The sequence below is a fragment of the Trichomycterus rosablanca genome, chromosome 23, assembly GCF_030014385.1.
Source record: "Trichomycterus rosablanca isolate fTriRos1 chromosome 23, fTriRos1.hap1, whole genome shotgun sequence".
NCBI lineage: Eukaryota > Metazoa > Chordata > Actinopteri > Siluriformes > Trichomycteridae > Trichomycterus > Trichomycterus rosablanca.
The window spans coordinates 15373478-15396101 of NC_086010.1; the positions used below are offsets into that span (position 1 = coordinate 15373478).

At 45.8% G+C, this 22624-nt stretch overlaps 1 protein-coding gene across 1 annotated transcript in view; it reads right to left on the bottom strand.

Annotated features, from left to right (window-relative positions):
* Nucleotides 1-5118: 5118 nt before the first annotated feature.
* The window catches only part of phldb2b (pleckstrin homology-like domain, family B, member 2b), a 59598-nt gene continuing 42092 nt past the window's right edge, over nucleotides 5119-22624 (bottom strand). The window contains exons 11-24 of the mRNA XM_062985809.1: nucleotides 19362-19517; nucleotides 18164-18274; nucleotides 17206-17295; nucleotides 16894-17025; nucleotides 16615-16788; nucleotides 15301-15450; nucleotides 15083-15217; nucleotides 14895-14994; nucleotides 12158-12347; nucleotides 8394-8484; nucleotides 6988-7134; nucleotides 5951-6170; nucleotides 5764-5849; nucleotides 5119-5628 (exon numbers count right to left, since the gene is read on the bottom strand). Coding sequence (XP_062841879.1) covers nucleotides 5488-5628; nucleotides 5764-5849; nucleotides 5951-6170; nucleotides 6988-7134; nucleotides 8394-8484; nucleotides 12158-12347; nucleotides 14895-14994; nucleotides 15083-15217; nucleotides 15301-15450; nucleotides 16615-16788; nucleotides 16894-17025; nucleotides 17206-17295; nucleotides 18164-18274; nucleotides 19362-19517 — 1923 coding nt within the window. The 3' untranslated portion in view covers nucleotides 5119-5487. The remainder of the gene's footprint in view (nucleotides 5629-5763; nucleotides 5850-5950; nucleotides 6171-6987; nucleotides 7135-8393; nucleotides 8485-12157; nucleotides 12348-14894; nucleotides 14995-15082; nucleotides 15218-15300; nucleotides 15451-16614; nucleotides 16789-16893; nucleotides 17026-17205; nucleotides 17296-18163; nucleotides 18275-19361; nucleotides 19518-22624) is intronic.

The window sequence follows — 22624 nt, forward strand, 5'->3', positions numbered from 1 at the left end:
TAGAAAGACCAAAGGGAAAAAAAAGACAAAAGAGGGAGGCGAAATGAAAGCGTTAGGGGAGCAGATGAAAGATGGATGGAGCATAATGATCCCTTAAAGACAAAGGAGATGAAGAGGAACAAATGTTGTTTGATGTGGGTTTTGAATGCAAGGTGCTTAGCGGCGCCCTTGATGATTATTTTTGTTAGCGAATCTAATTAGATCAATGGTATTACATGCGTTCTGAAAATACGCAGTTATGTTATGAGATAATTCTATATTTTCACAACATAATGCGATGCGATGCGATGTATGCGATACTGCTCTCTGAGACTTCGCCACTGGTAGGTGAAAAGAAGTGGTGACATTAAAACTTGTGTCAAAGGGGGGCATGTGATAGTCTCAGCCCTTCTTGGCCAAAAAGGGAAAGACAACACAAAAGGTTTGGAATATTCTAAGCAAACTCAGACTTTGATTGACTTGGAAGCATGATTGAGGTCATTGTGTTGCTGGAAGATCCAATACAATTATTACCAAGGTTCAGATTCTTCCTCAAATGGTTTTCACTATGGCCTCAACACACCTTGACACACACACTTGAAACTCTGGGTGGTGTTTATACACTGTCCAGTCACATTATTATGACCAATATCCAGAGTAACCACCGTGTGCAGCACAGACAGCAGCTAGACGTTCTTGGGGTGTCTCACTAAGGTCCCGGTGGGTTGTCACAGGTATCTGGAACCATGCTGACTGCATCAATGGAGCAAACACGGCGATCGAGGTGGTCCCACAGATGCTCAATTGGGTTGAAGTCTGGGGAATTACGGGGTCAGGGTGGTACTTGGAAGTCTTGGTCATGCTCTTCCAACCAATGTCGAGTTGAGGTTGTCAAGCTGTCAAGCCTTTGGCTAAGATTCATCATAGTTTCACCTGTCAAGTTCCAAAATTAGTGCCCCCCCCCATCTAGTCGTGTCCAATTACCCTGCGTGCGTCCTCTATACTGATTCGACCCTTCACCGCTGACTGAGGACGCCTCTCAACCGACATACGCCCCATCCGGCACCTAGTCAGTACAGACTGCATTTTCCACCTGCACGAGTCGAGTTCATACACTTCACGGGCACTGTGTACGGAGGGCCACACCCCCATCAGCATCATTCCTCATCGGTCAGCCAGCAGGGGCCGCAGTCGCACCGGTTATGAGGACCCATGATCCGACTTTTTACCCTCTAACCCTATGAACAACAGCCGATCGTTGTTCATGCTGCCGCCCAGCAGCAAATTAGTGTTTCTGATCATTCCACCATTCCACCAACATCCCATTATTTTTAGGAATGTGTTGAAGGCATCAAATGAAAATGAAAATTACTAAATAAAAATACTACAATAATCTATATTTTCTTTGTGTTGTTTGTAATAAAATACCAGTAAAAGACCATATAAAACAATGCTTTCTGTTTTTATTTACATTTTATTACTTTTTCTGTAATTGGAGTTGGACAAAAGTGGACTGACTATTTTGAATAGTCCTTTTGGACAATGAAGTGATAAAAAAAACAGGCTTTATAGAGGCACAATATGCACAATATTTTATTGATCTGGATGCAAAAATATAGGTACATGCATGATACACAATAACATAAATAGTGTCTTAAAAATAATGATTTGTGATATATACACCGTTACAAAGCACTGGGGGTGTATTTATAATATTTAGACTAATGCTGCCCCCTGCTGGTAATCTGTGAGAAGTGGTGTCACATTATGTCTATGAAAACAAACAGGCACGTATATAAAAGCTAAAATAGAACTACGACTGTGCTTAGGCTTAAATCGGATCGTTCAGCTTAAAGCCGCATTTGTTTTAGTGTATTTTTACTGAATTTTGCATGTTCTTCCTTTCCTAGAAATGTGATCATTTCCATCCTCTGCTGTTGTCGTGTTGGTTGGTGCATTGACCAAACACCAGGAGGCGCTGTTGCTACACCAGCAATACCCACTGTGGTAGAAAGCTAGCTGTATTTTGACTACTTCGCACTTACCACATAAAAGCACTTTGTAGTTCTACAATTACTGACTGTAGTTCATCTGTTTATCTGCATGCTTTATTAGCCCCCTTTCATGCTGTTCTTCAATGGTCAGGACTCTCCCAGGACCACTACAGAGCAGGTATTATTTGGGTGGTGGGTCATTCTCAGCACTGCAGTGACGCTGACATATGGTGGTGGTGTGTTAGTGTGTGTTGTGCTGGTATGAGTGGAAGTTTTTACACCTCACTGTCACTGCTGGACAGAAAGTAGTCCTCCAACCAACAGTGCCCTGTGACCACTGATGAAGGTCTCAAGGATGACCAACTCAAACAGCAGCAATAGATCTACAAGGTGGACCAACTAGGTAGGAGTGTCTAATAGAGTGGACAGTGAGTGGACACGGTGTTTAAAAACTCCAGCAGCGCTGCTGTGTCTGATCCACTCATATCAGCACCATGTCAGTGTCACTGCAGTGCTGAGAATGGTCCACCACCCAAATAATACCTGCTCTGTAGTGGTCCTGTGGGGGTCCTGACCATTAAAGAATAGGGTGAAGGCAGGCTAAAAAGATATGTAGAGAAACAGACGGACTACAGTCAGTAATTCTAGAACTACAAAGTGCTCCTATATGGTAAGTGGAGCTGAGACAGACAAATGGACAGTGAGTGTAGAAACAAGGAGGTGGTTTTAATTTATTATTATTATAATTATATTTTTGGTTGCCGAGGCTTTGGGACAAATTTATGAATTATGGGATTTCATCAAGGGTGCCAAAACTTTTGCAGACAACTATACAACTCATTTCAGCAACTTTGATTTCGAGACGTCAGGAGTGAGGAGTGAAATGGTCCGTGACTCTCCGAGCTTCAGTCTTCAGTATTGAATAAATGTGATATTACGACAGCATTTAAAGACTATTAATAAAAAAATCACATTTAGAACCGTATGACAGCACACATTGCTAGCACCTTTGGTTTCCGTGTGGATAGAAATGGCAAATCTGGTCTGGTCATGGCACAAAGCTAAACTATAGCTAATAGTTTGAATTTTGCATATACACAGAGATCATATAAACTATCTACATAAACAATTCAGCACAGATTGTGTGATTCCGCGGCTTTGGTATAGAGTAACAGGGCACCAATATTCAAAGAACACTCTTGGGATGTTCTCTACTGAGGACGCTTCTCGACTGACACACGCCCCCTCCGACACGCGCTCAGTACAGACTGCATTTTTCACCCGCACGAGTCGAGTTCATATATACCGATCAGCACTGTGCACGGAGAGCCACACCCTGATCAGCATTATTCCTCAGCCAGCAGAGGTCGTAATTGCACCCGGTTATGAGGACCCATGATCCGGCTTGCCCCTAACCCCATGGACGACAGCCAATCGTTGTTCATGCAGCCGCACAGCCCAGCCGGATGGCAGAGCTGAATTTCGATACGATGTAAAAAAAAAAAAGTATTCCTTGAATATTGCAGGCGACCTGTGTGTCCCTGAGGATCGATACACACCGTGAGTACGTCATAACACCAGCTAGCATGCTAATACACACTTAGCGTAGCTGACGGTTACTACATATACTACATGTAAGCTCTTGGTCACATTGTTTGTAACCAGTGCCGAAGCTCAGGATCCATCCTGATATCACAGTTGGCTTCTTTTAGTGTAGAAACAAGGACACGTCGTGGTAGTCTTACACAAACTGTAGTCAGGATTGAGGCTGTTATGCTAGGCTTGGTGTGTTTTGGTGGAATAAGGCACAGGAAGTCATCACTGGAGCTGGATTGTCCCAATAGTGTCTATATAATGATGTGTTTGCATTAGAGAGGTACAGCTCCAGGTAAGCAGTCCCACCAGTAGAAGAAGTAGTCCTAGTCTTGGTGTGTTTTGGTGGAATAAGGCACAGGAAATCAGATTTTCTAACTTAAATAAAGGACAACTGATATATCCAAGTCCAAAGACAAACAGCTAGTCCACCACTGGAGCTGGATTGTCCGATAGCGTCTATATAATAACGTGTTTGCATTAGATGAGAAGTACAGCTCCAGGTAACCAGTCATACCAGTCCTAGACGCTGGACGAAGATCTAGACGTCACCACTGAGGTTAAGGCTCACACCAGATAAATTGGATTGTCCAATAGCGTCTATATAATGATGTGTTTGCAGTAGAGGAGAAGTACAGCTCCAGGTACCCAATTCCACAAGTCCTAGATCGTGGTCAAAACTAGAAGATCTGGACGTCACCACTGAGGTTAAGGTTTCATCACACCAGATGAAAAAGTAGTCCTAGTCTTGGTGTGTTTTGATGGAACAAGGCACAGGAAATCAGATTTTCTAACATAAATAAAGGACGTCTGATCTATCCGAGTCCAAAGACAAACAGCCAGTCCACCACTGGAGCTGGATTGTCTGATAGTGTCTATATACCAATATGTGATTGCATTAGAGAGGTACAGCTCCAGGTAACCAGTCCCACCAGTCCTAGATGCTGGACGAAGATCTAGACATCACCACTGAGGTTAAGGTTTCATCACACTAGATAAAAACAGTACTAGGCTTGGTGTGTTTTGATGGAAGGCACAAGTCCAAAGACAAACAGCTAGTCGATCACTGGAGCTGGATTGTCCAATAGCTTCTATATAATAATGAGTACAGCTTTAGGTAACCAATCCCACCAGTCCTAGATGCTGGACGAAGATCTGAATGTCACTGGAGCTGGATTGTCCAATAGCGACTATATAACGATGTGTTTGCATTAGAGAGGTACAGCTCCAGGTAACCAGTCCCACCAGTCCTGGACGCTGGACGAAGAGCTGGACGTCACCACTGAGGTTAAGGTTTCATCACACTAGATAAAGAAGTAGTCCTAGTCTTGGTGTGTTTTGGTGGAATAAGGCACAAGTCCAAAGACAAACAGCTAGTCCATCACTGGAGCTGGATTGTCCAATAACGTCTATATAACAATATGTGATTGCATTAGAGAGGTACAGCTCCAGGTAACCAATCCCACCAGTCCAAGATGCTGGACGAAGAGCTGGACGTCACCACTGAGGTTAAGGTTTCATCACACTAGATAAAAAAGTAGTCCTAGTCTTGGTGTGTTTTGATGGAATAAGGCACAGTCCACCACTGGAGCTGGATTGTCCAATAGCATCTATATAATAACGTGTTTGCATTAGAGGAGAAGTACAGCTCCAGGTAACCAATCCCACCAGTCCTAGATGCTGGACGAAGATCTGGACGTCACCACTGAGGTTAAGGTTTCATCACACTAGATAAAAAAGTAGTCCTAGTCTTGGTGTGTTTTGATGGAATAAGGCACAGTCCACCACTGGAGCTGGATTGTCCAATAGCGTCTATATAATAACGTGTTTGCATTAGAGAGGTACAGCTCCAAGTAACCAATCCCACCAGTCCTAGATGCTGGACGAAGATCTGGACGTCACCACTGATGTTAAAGCAGTACTAGATCATGAACTGTGTGTATCCCTCCGCCCCGGTGACTATCACATCCATCCAGATCCGCATGGATTCAGGAGACGGCGCCACCATGTAATAAACCCGATCGTGAGTCTTCACGCTGAATGTTAACGACGGGTTCGGGCTCTGTGGGAAGAGATGAAGTAACACAGTTTAACCGTTAAAAAGTAGCCAATCCATCTTCTGCATGTATCTGGGAGATGGAGAACATCTGTGGGCATTTGAGGGCTGCTTCTTTACACCAGCTTACACACTGCTTACCTTGTGTGCGTTCTTTAAATGATCATAATACACCTCCTCTATGGCCTGGAAGTAGATGACTCCTTTCAGCTTGGCCTCGTGTTTATCTGTCACCACAGCAAACACACACACACACACATTTCAATACTGAACCCAGTACACACAGATACATGCTCATACACCCGCAATCACTCGACTTCGTTCTGACCCGCGTAGTACGAAAGCGTCCTGCGGTTGCGGTCGAAGACGAACCAGCGCTTCTTCCAGGTCTTGATCTTGCCGCCCATCTTGATGAGGAAGCCGCGGCAGGTCTTCTCCGTGATGGAGACGTGGTAGCACGTTTCGATGTTGTGCCCGGCGGATTCGATGTGGGTGCGCAGGTCGAAGTCGTCCTTCCTTACGGGCAGGTAGCGGGTCAGCGGGCGAGACTGCGGGACAGACGCGAGAGGCAGGGTGTGATCGCGTACACTGAAGTGCCAGAAAACTGGTACGCACGAGCCGGTGCAAAATACATATGCGTTTGTTTAGCTGGCATTCCATAGAAGCATTTTGTAGTTCTACAATTACTGACTGTAGTCCATATGTTTCTATGCATATCTTTTAAGCCTGCTGTCACCCTGTTCTTCAATGGTCAGGACCCCCACAGGACCACTACAGAGCAGGTACTATTTAGGTGGTGGATCATTCTCAGCACTGCACTGACAATGACATACATGGTGGTGGTGTGTTAGTGTGTGTTGTGCTGGAGTTTTTAATACCGTGTCCACTCACTGTCCACTCCTACCTTGTTAGTTGGTCCACCTTGTAGATGTAAAGTCAGAGACGATCGCTCATCTATTGCTGCTGTTTGAGTCAGCGGTCACAGGACGCTGCCACGGGGCGCTGTTGGCTGGATATTTTTTGGTTGGTGGACTATCCTCAGTCCAGCAGTGACAGTGATGTGTTTAAGAACTCCATCAGTGCTGCTGTTTCTGATCCACTCGTATGAGCACAACACACACTAACTCTAACACACCACCACCATGTCAGTGTCACTGCAGTGCTGAGAATGATCCACCACCTAAATAATACCAGCTCTGTAGTGATCCTGTGCGGGGTCCTGACCATTAAAGAACAGGGTGAAAGCAGGCTTCAAAGATATGCAGAGAAACAGATGGACTACAGTCAGTAATTGTAGAACTACAAAGTGCTTTGTAGCACCCGAGGTTCCTCTGTATTGCTCTTTGTGAAGTGTACGGTTCTCACCTGGGATCTTTGTTTCTCTCGCAGCTTCACCTCCCTCTCGATGAGTTTCTGTCGCCTGCTGGTTTCCTCCTGCAGCCGCTTTTCGAGATCCTCCCTCCTTTTGCGCTCCTCCTCCAGCGCCTGCCGCCGCACCTCTATCTCTCGCTCCTGGGGCGTGGACATACACTCATTGGCCACTTTTTGGTTTGGTTTATAAGGTACCACACTGTCTATATACAGTACAAGCATTTTGCCATTTGAATGGTGGACTATTCTCAGCACTGACAAATATTGTAGCGTGTCATACTGGTATGAGTGTATTAGGTGCAGCAGTGTTGTTGGGAGGAGAATCATCCTTCAACTATATATAGCTATTTGGCTCAGTAACTGATCTCTGCTCAGTGTCCATATAAATAGAGCTAGTTTGCCTGTACTCGTTATAGTGACCCACCAACGTTACAATAAAAAGTCTAGCAGAGGAACACACTATGCTCTGTTTATTTCTCCACCACTTGTCCACCAGTGCCTCAATTAGACAGTAGGAGGTGCTGTTGCCATGGCAATTCACACCCGACCACAGATATTTAAACTCTAGAGTCGAGCCACGGCTGGCGGTCTAATATGATAACCCACCGCCTCTGGGATCTTGGGACCTGGGTTCGAATCTCAGCGCTGCTGTCAGCTGGCTGGGTGTCTACACAGACATGAATGGCTATGTCTGACTGAGGGATGGAAGAAGCCCTGCAACGGACAAGAAGAAGCCCAGCCTTTTCAAATGCTGGAGTGTGTTATACTTGTATGAGTGTATTAGGTGCAGCAGTGTTGTTGGGACTACAGTAATATAAAGCTAGCTATTAATAAATAGCTATTTGGCTCAGTAACTGATCTTCGCTCAGTGCCTATATAAATAGAGCTAGTTTGCCTGTACCTAATAAAGTGACCCACAAACATTACAATAAAACGTCTAGAAGAGGAACACACTATGCTCTTTTTATCCCTCCACCACTTGTGCCATGTGCCTCAACTAGACAGCAGGAGGTGCTGTTGCACACCTGACTGCCGCTACTCAAACTCTAGGGTTGAGCCACAGCTGTGACGGTCATATATGCTCACCGACCACCTCTGGGATCTTAGGATCTGGGTTCGAATCTCAGCGGTGCTGTCAGCTGGCTGGGCATCTACACAGGGGATGGACAAACCCCTTTAATGGACTGGTGCCCTGGTCAGGGTATTCCTGCCTTGCATCCAGCATTTTCCCGAGGAACCGGACCCACAGTTGATCAGTTCCATTCAACCCAGAGGTAGAACGTGGTTTTTTTGTTCATTTTTACTCCTTGGATGAAGATCTAACCTCATTTATGTGTAGGAACTTCTAAGCTTTTCTTAGAACTGTATATTTAGATGATAAACACAAAGGCTGTGATTACCCGGTGCTCCAGAAGCCGATGTTTCTCAGCCTGAGCCTCTCTGAGCAGCCGCTCCATCTCCTCGATCTTGGAGACGTTGGAGGTGCTGGCGCTACATCCGACAAAAGAAAAAACATCCGTGACTTTCTTCTGAATTACAGCAGAACCTCCCAAGTACATAAAACACTACATGGAACATTGCAAACCTTCTCTTTTCTGTTTTGCAAACACATTTATCTGTTGCAGAGAGCAGCAGGAATCAATGAGGCCGGTCAGGTCTGGAATGCATTAGGAGAGGGTTCCAGACTCAAACTTTAGACGCAACACATGGTACGGATCGGAATAGTCCTGTTCTTCCCCCAAAATCAGTCCCCGCCTATCATGTGTGTCCAAATTCCAGATGTGCTTCAGGCATTCCAGTAAGCCTGGTTGAATCTGGTAAACATTCTATATCAACCGTCAGACCTCTCAAGAACTGGATGGATTTGAAATGCCATGGTGACGTCGTAGTACTTACAGTTGTACTTGTAGTAACTCATTTTCGAAGAGTGGAGGCTGTTAAAACCACAAAGAGATTCTGAAACACCAGTGGTGGTATCAGCCGGTCGGACGTCTACATACAAACACCGATTGCTACATCTTGGGGGAGCAGGACGGCCGAATGCCCCGCGATGGATTGGAGCCTCCATTGAAGAGTGGAGGCTGTTATAGCAACAGAGATTTTGTGGATCCAGGGTTTGAAGGTTCACCAGTGGTGCTATCAACCGGTCGGACGTCTACATACAAACACGATTGCCTACATCTTGGGACAGCCGAATGCCCCACGATGGATTGGAGCCTCCAGTGAAGAGTGGAGGCTGTTATAGCCACAGAGATTTTGTGGATCCAGGGTTTGAAGGTTCACCAGTGGTGCTATCAACCGGTCAGACGTCTACATACAAACACGATTGCCTACATCTTGGGGAAGCGGGACGGCCGAATGCCCCACGATGCATTTGAGCCTCCAGTGAAGAGTGGAGACTGTTATAGCCACAGAGATTTTGTGGATCCAGGGTTTGAAGGTTCACCAGTGGTGCTATCAACCAGTCGAACGTCTACATACAAATACAGATTGCTACGTATTGGGGGAGCGGGACGGTCGAATGGCCCGCGATGGAAACCAGAGCCACCGTGATCCTGATCAGAACGTGTTCAGTTCAAATTTGCCGTTTTGGAAAAGTGGAGGCTGTTATAGCCACAAACGATTCTGAATCACCATTGGTGCTATCAACCGGTCAGACGTCTATGTATTGGAAGAGTCGGATGCCCAAGGGCTCTGGAATGGATTGGCATCCAGTTTCGGGTGTGTTACTGGTTGGCACCCAGCGTTCCCATGGAAACCAGACCCACCGTGATCCTGACCAAAACATATTCAGTTCAAAGAGTGGAGGCTGCTATAGCCACAAACGATTCTGAACCACAAGCGGTGCTATCAGTCAGTCGGATGTCTACATACAAACACCAATTGCTACGTCTTGGGGGAGCGGGACGGCCGAACGCCCCTGTTTTGGGTGTGTTACTGCTTTGCACCCTGTGCTCCCATGGAAACTAGACCCACCACAGCCCAGATAAGGGTAAAGCATAGTGTTATAAGTTTTGTTTTATGCATTTTCTCCCCTTTTTCGCATCCAACTGCCCGATTGCGTCATGCTTCCTCTCCACCAATGCCGATCCCCGCTCTGATTGAGGAGAACGAAGCTAACCCACGCCCCCTCCGACACGTGGGCAGCAGCCGTATGCATCTTGTCACCTACGCTTTGACGAGTGCAGTGCAGATCAGCGCTGTGTACAGAGAGACACACCCTGACAGCACTCTTTTCCCGTCTCGCAGTCACCATCAAGCAGCATCAGCCAGCAGAGGTCGTAATTGCATTAGTTATGAGAGAGACCCTATCCGGCGTAATCCCACCCCTATCTGAACAACAGGCCAATCGTTGTTCATGTGGCCGCTCAGCCCAGCCGGCAGGCAGACCCAAGACTCGATATGATGTATTCGAGATACCAGGTCTGGTGTCCCAGCGTGTGTTTTTACCACTGTGCCACCTGAGTTGCAGGGTAAAGCATAGTAAAACATAACAATTAATGAACGTGGTAGTACAGGTGGTACAAAAAAAATCACAGTCTATTACATATCCATTTCAGGTGTCCACAAACTTTTGATCTTATCTATACAGAACGCAAGGCGCTGATGTTATGCGAGTTATCACAAAACACCCCTAATTACCCTAATTACATGAGCACAGCTTATTATAATCATAGCTGCACAACTATAATCACGGTTCATCGCCAGAACAAGTACGCAAACACAACCTGCCAAGCCACAGCACAGAACGTCCACACTCGAGCAATAACAATGAGCCTGGCACACAGCTTCACCCTCTCCTCCCTAACTCCCTCCATCCTGTCCAGACGTCCACATCTGCATTCCGACCCCCGCGTCGCGATCTCCTGGGGAAGCGTTCCTTACCGGCGCTGCTGCATCACGTCCACGTCCACGGGCATGTCCATTCCGATCCGGCAGGAACGCGAAGCGGAGAAGGTCTGCGCTCCGACCGGCCCGTGCTCTGCCTCTGTGTCTGATTACATTCGAACCCGACAGAAGAAGAAGTCCCTGGTGTAATCCGAGCCCCCCAGTCATGGGGTTGTGATTGGGAGAGGAGCGGAGGGGGGCTGTTTGGGGTCCGACACAAGCTTTATATTAATTCAGCATGGCTCGAGACAAAAGCAGGCCGGTGCTTGTGGTACGTCTGGTACAAGACAAAAAGTGCTATCAGCCGGTCAGACATCTACATACAGACACGGATTGCTACATCTTGGGGGAGCGGGACAGCCGATTGCCTCTTTATGGATTGGAGCCTCAATTGAAGAGTGGAGGCTGTTATAGCCACAAAAGGATTTTTTGGATCCAGGGTTTGAAGATTCACCAGCAGTGCTATCAACCGGTCAGACGGCTACATAGAAACACCGATTGCTACATCTTGGGGGAGCGGGACTCCATTGAAGAGTGGAGGCTGTTGTAGCCACAATAAGATTTTTTGGATCCAAGGTTTGAAGCTTCACCAGCTGTGCTATCAACCGTTTGGATGGCTACATACAGACACGGATTGTTATACCCTGGGGGAGTGAGATGGCCGAATGCCCCTCGATGGATTAGAGCCTCCATTGAAGAGTGGAGGCTGTTATAGCCACAATAAGATTCTGCAGATCCAGGGTTCAAAGGTTCACCAGCGGTGCTATCAACCGGTCTAATTTCTACATACAAACACGGATGGGTACACCCTGGGGAAGCAAGATGGCCGAATGCCCCTTGATGGATTAGAGCCTCCATTGAAGAGTGGAGGCTGTTATAGCCACAATAAGATATTGCAGATCCAGGGTTCGTAGGTTCACCAGCGGTGCTATCAGCCGGTCACATTTCTTCATACAAACACAGATTGCTACATCTTGGGGGAGCGCGACGGCCGAATGCCCCTCGATGAATTGGAGCCTATTGAAGAGTGGAGCCTGTTATAGCCACAATAAGATTCTGCAGATCCAGGGTTAGACCAGCGGTCTACTACGTTAGCCCACGACTTCAAGGACTTGGGTTCGAGTCTCACCAGTGCTATGGTCATGATTGGTTATGTCTAATGGTTGAAGCCCTGGAATGGATTTCTGATTCACACCCAGTGTTTCCCAGTGGAACCTGACCCGTTGAGACCCTGACCAGTATAAACCGCCCGATAAAAATAAAATAGGCCTCTGACCTGGAGATGTTATCCGGCGAGCAGGCGGAGATGCTGGTCTCCATGCTGTCCGAGCTGTCCACGCTGAATGTGTCGAAGCCGTTGTCGCGGTAACCCATAGAGTCCAGGTAGACGTTGGACTGAGAGGCGGCACGGCCGGCGAGTTCGGTCAGTCTCGCCCGGTCCTCTGCTACCAGCTGCTGACTGTGACCTGAGATGTAGATAAGATGGGCGTCAGTGCAAACTGTGGCATCACCTAGGCGTTATTTCGAGTAGCCAATCCACCTTCTACAGGTTTCTTGGAAGTCAGGGAGGGAGTGATTTTATTCATACAGCTGTGTGCTGTGGCGTCTTTCCTAGGTATCTGCTGTCCGTTCCTGAGGGCCAGCCCAGTGCCCACCGCAGGAGCGCGCAGCCCCTGTCTGTCCTCGCGAATACCAGCCACGGTGCAGCACTATACACACCGTTTACCCAGTCTTCAGCTAGCGCACCAGGACGAAGCCTTACAGACCTTACAGACGGACCCTGGGTGTCTAAAGACGTACCAGTACAGCTAGCGGATATGATGCGCGACAGGAACCTTGATAGGCATCAAAAAGCCATGAGCGGAGCCCTGCCTCGCTGATGAGCTGACCCGGGGGAATACCAGCCAAAATTCCTTTACTCTACAACACACATCAGCTTCCAGAACTAGTAAAGCAAGATCAATATATCAACTCACTGAGCACTTTATTAGGAACACCTAATATATAATAATAAATAATGTATTATAATAATAAATAATATAAATATATACATATAATATCTATCAAATAATATAATATATATGTATATGTATATAAATATATATATAACAAATAATATAAATAATATAATATAAATATATATAATATGAATATATAACAGATAATATAATGTAATATATAAATATATATAATGTAATATATTATACAAAAATATATATATATAATATAATATATAAATTATATAATTAATATAATATGTTTATTATTAATTAACGTTTATTATTTTATATTCTACACCTACCATATGGATGAACTTTGTGGTTATACAATTACTGACTGCAGCCCATATATTGCTCTGTACACTTTTCGCCCTTGTACCTTATTCATTAATCTACTTACACGGTAGTAACATGGTAGTGTGTGTTGTTTTGGTATGAGTGTATCAGGTGCAGGAGTGTTGTTGGGTTTATTAACACTGTTTAAACTTACTGGCCTCTTTAGCAAATCAACAAAACATAGAACTTAAGTAGTAGTATTCAAACTCTTACATGACTGTACTATGACTGGGATTCGGCTACACCTCTAATGCTCAATTTGACCCCCATTTGGCTTGTCAGTGACAGTTTAACCAGTTCCGGGACACCGAGGGAGATGTGCCGCTTCAGCCCATTGGTTTAAATGGCCTGAGGCTAACTGTTAGCTTAGTAAGCAAAACTGCGGTGACGTAATCACCCTAATCGCTAAGTAGTACGTCTAAATAATCTGCCTTATAAGTCGATGTCTTATCAGAATCCTCCTTACTTAGGCAGCCTCGGTAGGCAGTAGGCAGCAAGACAGCTCACTAGGTTTTCGAACAGACCCAAAGTGTTGCTAAAAAAGACATGAGCGCTGTCTATAATAGCTCAAGAACGTTTCCTGCCTGGTATCTCTCTAACATTCTTCTACTATCTCGAATTCACAAATCCCATTAGTCCCCACCTAGATACACCACCCCCATCACACATACGGGTAAAGAACATACATAATTTTTCTTTGTTGTTTGGTATTAAAAAGTACATGGAACAGTAGTCTCTTTCCATGGTAAAATCTTTTAAGACTATATCCTGGTAGTGCTGTCAACCGGACTAATGTCTACACAGACACACGATTGGGTGTGTGTCTGTATGGGGAATCACTTTACAGAATCACTGAAACAGTAGAATTCAAAGCAATAGCAGTAATGCACCCCAGACAGTAGGTCTCCTATCAGACATAACCAACTGTATCTGTATGCGGTCACCCAACTGGCTAATAGCACTGGGGTTTCAACCCTGGATCCCAGCGCTACTAGGCTAGCAGAAGTTACTATATGCAATCTTCTACATGGAAAAGCAGGTCCGGTTGGTGTTGGTTGGAACCAAATATCTTAGACCTGCGCTCCCCAATCTTTTTTGCACCATGGACCAGTTTTATATAAGATAAAATTTCACAGACTGGTGGGGGAGGGAGGATTAAAAATAGAATAACTATAGAATGGAAAATCAGTGTGAAGCTTTTTTCGCTGCAACAAGACTCCCACCTAGAGGTGATAAGAGACAATAACACCCAAAGAGTATTGGAAATTGAATTGCTCTTGTAGCGATCTCGAATTATTTTTTCTGTGCGGCGCAGTAATAAATGACCCACGGACCGGTAACGGTTCATGGCCCGGTGGTTGGGGACCACTGTCTTAGACCTGCAATACCTGCAAACTTTGGAACTGGACCCAAACAGGCTCGCTCGGAAAACAAACAAACAAAAATAGCAAACAGAACAACCCAGACATCACTGCAGTGGAAATGTATTATTAATAGCAGCACTGTTATGCATTCCAGTTCCGTCACGGTCCTACCTTACTAAAACTTGACTGCAGGGAAAGATAATGACACCCCACGTGAAGTGATGTAACATGTTAGCGGGAAATGATACCATTAAGTGTGAGCACGCTATGGTAAATATAGCCTTGTGTGTGTGTGTGTGTGTGTGATCCTCACCCTTTTGTAGGCGGCGTGTTTCTGGCTCTTTAGACGACACCGTGAGGAACCGGTGCAGGACGCTGCCACAGCTGGAGCTCTGCGCCAAAGGCAGATGACACTGAAAGAGTACAATTGCTAGGTTAGACGTCTTCCTCGCCACAAAACTGTGTGTATATATAACGCTAGCGTGTACCGTGTAGGCTCACTTTGGACGGCGTGTTGCGGCCCAGCGTGGCACAGTTGAACTGCGAGTTGATTGCAGGCTGGGACTTTTTCCGAGGGAGCGTGTCACACTGCCCTTCCTTGATCAGTCGTTTCCTTTCCTCCAGATTTCGGAAATGCTAAAGAGAAACACAAGTGCGCAGATCGCTTAGAAAAGAGTCTTAACCCAAGTGCTTGTATTTTAACCCCCTGCGTGGTTTACCTGCCTGTAGAGTGAGTGCTTTTTGGCAGGGAGAGGAGGAGGAGAAGGAGAATCAGGGAGAGGAGAAGGGCCGAGGTAGGTCACCATGTCCTCCGGCCAGTGCACCGAGGGGGGGTTAGGGACAGAAGGAGGGCGGGAAGGGACACAGAGCTTTGGAAAATATGCAGAAAAGAAGAGAATATAGAGGAAAGTGCATGGAAAATATATCATGTTTTTAATCATAGCCCTATCATGGAATATGTATCATAAGTAAACACTAACATTGCAGTCAGGGCCATTTTTGTTTAAAATTTAGTCATGTGACATGAAGCAGTTATGATAAACACTTTAATTCAGAAGTGAGACGAGGGTTATCCTCCTTGCCAACGTAATAGCGACTCCTACTGTCTGGCCGAGGCACCACACAAGCGAGTAACATAGGGTCTGTTCAAAACCTAGTGAGCCAGTCTTGCACATGGAAAGTCACGCGCTGATCTCAGTGTTACTCAACTCCTGTACAGGCACCTTGGGCTACTAACGACTCTGGACTTTCCCCACCCAGAAGACTAGTGGCTAATTTTGTCTGCCGCACGCACTGTCGATTGTGCCTGCTAGGGGGCGCCCAGCCGACCGGTAGCAGAGCTAACATTCGAACTCGGAGAGAGCTCGGAATCCCAGCACTGGTGCCACCTTGCTCAAGGGTCCTTAGCAGAAGTAGCAGAAGTACCTACCAAGAGTGGTCCAAGAAGGGACAAACCACAGACAAGGTGTTGGGCAGCCAGGACTCATTGATTCCAGAGCACGTCTGGCTCAGGTAGCAGGTCATTTACATTAACACTGGTTGCAGGGAATGTGTCACAACACTCAGTGTTAACAAACCCTGGGTATGGGGCTGCGTAGTCACTGGCCAGTCAAAGTGGTACAATGGGAAAACAGGTATTGGAACCGTACACCTCAGCAAGGGAAGAAGGTCAACCAGTTTGTCTAAAGAATCCCAGCACTGGTGCCACCTTGCGCAAGGGTCCAACAGTGGCAACTTAGCAAAAGTAGGGCTTGAACCAGCAACCTTGATTAGTAGTCAAGTACCTCTACATACAAGTAACCTTGTATTATGTATTATAGGTGTGTTCTTTACATTCCATGCCAGAATCTGAAATCAAAATGAAGTTGGACTGGTTTGATGGGCAACTTAGGACCCCTTAGGACCCCTTAGACGTTTTTAAAACAGCCCTGACTGCAGCAACAACACTAGATCAAATATCACCTTAAAAAAGGTAAATCTACTGCACGTGTGCAAACTAAACCAACCACACATGATCACACACACACACACACCTCGTTCTCCCTGAAAGGGGAGCTGCAGTCTTCGGGGCTAGGGTCAAGTTCGGGTTCGGATTCTGAGCCGAGGGCATCGGGGGAGGGGTGTTCTGGGGCGCTAGGTGGGTCAGGAATGGGCTCGACCCCCAGGTTGGAATAGAGTTCATTGAGCTCACTCACTGTGACATAACCCTGTGGAACATACCATTCGAAAATAGGGGGGAAGAGGAGACGACGTATTATTTAGAAACAAGAAGAAAGCATGCCAGTCACTCAAACAAGCACTTGCAGGGATACCTCGACGCTCTTGATGGACAGCGTGGAGAGGAGAGAGGAAAACGCCAAGAGATTGGCAGGAAGCAAGGAGAGGCGGTGGATTTGGTTAAGATCAGTGCAAGACTGACACACATCAGCCAATAAGAAGCTATCCTGGAAAACAGGGAAAAAGACACTCTCATTTTCACATCGCCACTATTAGCCCGGCACACTTCTGCCACGGACGTCTCTGTGGCTTTTCCGCATCGGGTTTTGTAGTGAAAGGGAAAAAAAACACCTGCAATTGATCGTATTTACAGTTAAGGTCATTAGGGACATGTGGTTCAGACCTACCTCCTTCATTCTGAGGGGATTCACAGGGAAGCTCTGGCCACCCGTAAGCTCTGCGTACTTCTTCTCCAAGCTGGCGAGGTTCTCCTTCTCCTGGAAGAAAAGCAGATCCAACCAGTTCGCTTTTATTTTGGTTTTTTGTTGGACCGACACGTCTGCAGTAGCTGGGTAGCCAAGTTGGGTTCATATGGAGATCTGTATCACGCAAGGAGGGTCACACACTGATGTCTATAATCCTCCGTCTCATTGTGCAGATGTGACTTTGGGTGACTTGATAAGGGCCAAATTGTTATGGCCAGACGAAGAATCTCCAAAAACAGCAAAGGTGAGTACCTACCAAGAGTGGTCCAGGAAGGGACAAACCACAGACAAGGTGTTGGGCAGCCAAGACTCATTGATTCCAGAGCACGTCTGGCTCAGGTTGCAGGGAATGTGTCACAACACTCAGTGTTAACAAACCCTAGGTATGGGGCTGCATAGTCACTGGCCAGTCAAAGTGGTACAACTGGAAACCAGGCAGGAACTGTACACCTCAGCAAGGGAAGAAGGTCGACCAGTTTGATAAAGATCCTAGATCAGAGGTGTCCAAACTCTTGTTGGGAAGATTTATGAGATTTATGATTTATGAGAACATATGCAGTTCCACAGGACCATGGAACGCATTAACAGGTTTCCCATACATACTTAAGGGAAAAATACCTTGAAACTCAACTGACGTCGAGTATCAAGGTACCACTGTACCTCATGGGCAGTTTCAGAAAGGGTGACGGGCCACAAATGATACAAATTTGAACATCCCTGTCCTAGATCATGTGGACTGCTGGGTACCTGTGCATGGTTTACCACTTTGTAGATCCACTGGAGAATGAACCTTGAATGTACAGGGCTTGAAGGACCTGCGGTAGAGTCCTGGTAGCTGATCCCTAGGGTCCATGCCAGATCTTGCTCAGAGTTAACCCACCTGCTGAAGCATCATCAGGAGGTTGTTCTTCTCCATCATGAAGCTGTCCTTTTCCTTCTGAGCCTGCTGGATTATCTGTGTGGATTGCTTCTTCAGAGCTAACAGCTTCTCCTGGAAGGAAAGCAAATCACTTATTAGACCTTCTGTTAGTACTCTGTGCAGCATCCTCATCCTGTTGCTAAGGTATACGCTATGATGCTTCTCTTATGATACTTTATGTGCCTGGAGAACATAGCAAGAAGAATTTCAGAACTTCTCAGATCCTTCAGATTCCTAGGCAGTCTCTTTATAAGGTCAAGGGAATGGGAAACCACAATAGCAAAACCCTGATTTTGTGGTCAGTGAACTATTTTGTGTCCCCGGGATCACTAGGCACAATGCAGGAACACATCCCGGACAGGACGCCAAACCACCCCTCCGCCTTCCAACACAGACAGCCAATCACGTCTGTACATAGATCCCTTGATCCCAGAGGTAGTGGGCTAGAGTAATTTAGTGTCATTATAGCAGGACAGATTAGAGGACGGTTTAATCTAAACAGAACAGATGATTCAACAAGACAGTGACTATTATTAACGGAACACTGGGCCCCTTACATAATCTTACGTCAATTTTACATTAAACACAATATGGAGTTGGTACCGATTTGCTACAACAGATTCTTTGGGAATGTTGCAAGAGAACGAGGTTAGGGATAGGGTTAGGGTTAGAGTTCTTCCACACCAATCCCATTCAACCATGTGTTTAAACTTAAAGCCAAACCACTTTACGACTGTGTGTGTTTGTTTGGGCCAGTAAGGAAGACTACTAGGGTACTAAGGGTATGAAGCCAGTAGGGTACTGAGGTGGCACAGCAGTCCTGGTTCAAATCTCATTGGTTCTATGTACACAGACTATGACTATGTCTAGGAAAGGCGGGGGTGCGAAGCGCTGCGATTAACTGACATCCAGTTCAGGGTATTCCTGCCTTGCGCCCAGTGTTTCACACTATTAAGCTGTTCATAAAAATAACATAAAAAAGGGAAGCCTAATGAGTAATTAACCTCAACAGATATAATTCCTAATTCCCCCCTAAATCCCATCATGCTCCTGGACTAAACCACAACCCATTCGAAGTAGATTCATGACCTGGGAAAAAATAAATGATAAAAGTATTGGTACTAGTTTCCACTCGCTCTTTATGCATACACTGTCCTACCTTTCGGTTTACGGTGCTCCGCTGATACTCTGCAATCTCTCGGAGGATCTGCTGGGTTTGCGCCTCTTTCTCCTCGTCCTGCCGACTTTCCTTCTCAAGGTGCTGGAACTCGAGATCTTCGAAACGCTTGGTCTCTACTTCCAGAGATTCGGCATCCTGCGTTACACACAGAAACACATTAGTGTTTAATTAATTGATATCTTAAAGGCTGAAGAGGTCTGACCCATACCTGTCAAGTCTCCCGTTTTGGCCGGGAAACGACTGTATTTTACCCCTCTTTCCCGCCGTCCTCCCGTATTAGTATTTTCCCGAAAATTTCCCGTATTATACCTATATTATAATTTTAAAAAACATTCCTGTGCCTCTCCAAACTGAAATGTCACTAACCTCGCGAGAACTGCCACCCAGGCTGCTGCAAGTGGCAGTTATCGCGAGGTTAGTGCGGACAGCGGGAACAAACCTGGAACAGGGAGAGATGGATGGATGCAAGGAGAGAGAGGGCATTCCTGCCAAAAAAGTAAAGACTGCATGTAAATATCTAGAGAAATGGGACATCGAATTTACCTTTGTAAAGAGGAGAAGAAAATAAAATGTGTTTCACTTTAAGACAAGCAATGTGTATATATACAGTGTATCACAAAAGTGAGTACACCCCTCACATTTCTGCAGATATTTAAGTATATCTTTTCATGGGACAACACTGACAAAATGACACTTTGACACAATGAAAAGTAGTCTGTGTGCAGCTTATATAACAGTGTAAATTTATTCTTCCCTCAAAATAACTCAATATACAGCCATTAATGTCTAAACCACCGGCAACAAAAGTGAGTACACCCCTTAGTGAAAGTTCCTGTAGTGTCAATATTTTGTGTGGCCACCATTATTTCCCAGAACTGCCTTAACTCTCCTGGGCATGGAGTTTACCAGAGCTTCACAGGTTGCCACTGGAATGCTTTTCCACTCCTCCATGACGACATCACGGAGCTGGCGGATATTCGAGACTTTGCCTTCCTCCACCTTCCGCTTGAGGATGCCCCAAAGATGTTCTATTGGGTTTAGGTCTGGAGACATGCTTGGCCAGTCCATCACCTTTACCCTCAGCCTCTTCAATAAAGCAGTGGTCGTCTTAGAGGTGTGTTTGGGGTCATTATCATGCTGGAACACTGCCCTGCGACCCAGTTTCCGGAGGGAGGGGATCATGCTCTGCTTCAGTATTTCACAGTACATATTGGAGTTCATGTGTCCCTCAATGAAAGGTAACTCCCCAACACCTGCTGCACTCATGCAGCCCCAGACCATGGCATTCCCACCACCATGCTTGACTGTAGGCATGACACACTTATCTTTGTACTCCTCACCTGATTGCCGCCACACATGCTTGAGACCATCTGAACCAAACAAATTAATCTTGGTCTCATCAGACCATAGGATATGGTTCCAGTAATCCATGTCCTTTGTTGACATGTCTTCAGCAAACTGTTTGCGGGCTTTCTTGTGTAGAGACTTCAGAAGGGGCTTCCTTCTGGGGTGACAGCCATGCAGACCAATTTGATGTAGTGTGCGGCGTATGGTCTGAGCACTGACAGGCTGACCCCCCACCTTTTCAATCTCTGCAGCAATGCTGACAGCACTCCTGCGCCTATCTTTCAAAGACAGCAGTTGGATGTGACGCTGAGCACGTGCACTCAGCTTCTTTGGACGACCAACGCGAGGTATGTTCTGAGTGGACCCTGCTCTTTTAAAACGCTGGATGATCTTGGCCACTGTGCTGCAGCTCAGTTTCAGGGTGTTGGCAATCTTCTTGTAGCCTTGGCCATCTTCATGTAGCGCAACAATTCGTCTTTTAAGATCCTCAGAGAGTTCTTTGCCATGAGGTGCCATGTTGGAACTTTCAGTGACCAGTATGAGAGAGTGTGAGAGCTGTACTACTAAATTGAACACACCTGCTCCCTATGCACACCTGAGACCTAGTAACACTAACAAATCACATGACATTTTGGAGGGAAAATGACAAGCAGTGCTCAATTTGGACATTTAGGGGTGTAGTCTCTTAGGGGTGTACTCACTTTTGTTGCCGGTGGTTTAGACATTAATGGCTGTATATTGAGTTATTTTGAGGGAAGAATAAATTTACACTGTTATATAAGCTGCACACAGACTACTTTTCATTGTGTCAAAGTGTCATTTTGTCAGTGTTGTCCCATGAAAAGATATACTTAAATATCTGCAGAAATGTGAGGGGTGTACTCACTTTTGTGATACACTGTATGCTGAAAATATGTAAAATAAATAAATGTGCTTCAATTCCCTTTTGTGTTTTCATTTAGGCTGTATTATAAGAATTACATATGTAGGAATGTCCACAGCATTTCAGTGTCAACAAAGGTAGGCCTATCAGATTCTGATCATCTAATTGTAGTTTGTAAGTGGTTCACAGGTGGTTATTTTAGATTTCTTGTAAACCTGTCTTAAAATGTAAGGGATACTGAACCTTATTTTCCCTTATTTTTAAATCCAAAACTTGACAGGTATGGTCTGACCATGGTTGGATATCTCACTAGCTGGGGACCTGTAGATAGGTTGTTGTTATTTTTTATATTTTACCACCACTTAAGCCTGGTCTGGGTTGTGGTGGGTCTAGTTTTGCTGGAACCACAGTGCACAATGCAGTACCACACCCTGGACAAGATGGCAATCCATTGTCAGGTCCAACAGTGAAAAATTGTCAGCAGTGGGGCTTGAACCACTCAATACTAGTCCAGTTTTTCCACTAGCCCAGGTTTTTAACCACTGAGCTACCACCCAACAGTGCATTAGAGTTGGCCCTCGTTTGCTACAACATGCTCACACCAAATCTTGGACTGTGTCTTTGGGAATTTCTGTTGGATGAGAAGGCTTGGGTGTTCAGTTGGGTGTTCAGTTGGGGCTCTGTGCAGACTACTGGAGTTCCTCCATACCAAACTCATCCAAGTAATTGTCAATAGACCTTGCATTGTACTTAGATGTACAGTCATTCTGGACCAAGAAAGGACCTTCTTCAAACTGGTGCCACAAAACTGGTATAACTGGTTTTATATAGTCGTTATCAATATTTTTACCATTGCTTTATCCTGGTCAGGGTTGCGTGGGTCTGGCTTCCATGGAATCAGTGGAGATTATGCTGCAATGCAGCCCCCTCCTTTCCTCAACTGGGTTGACAGCACAGTTGGGCAATGTAGATGCCCAAACGGATGACAGCACAGCTTAGGAATCGACCCTGA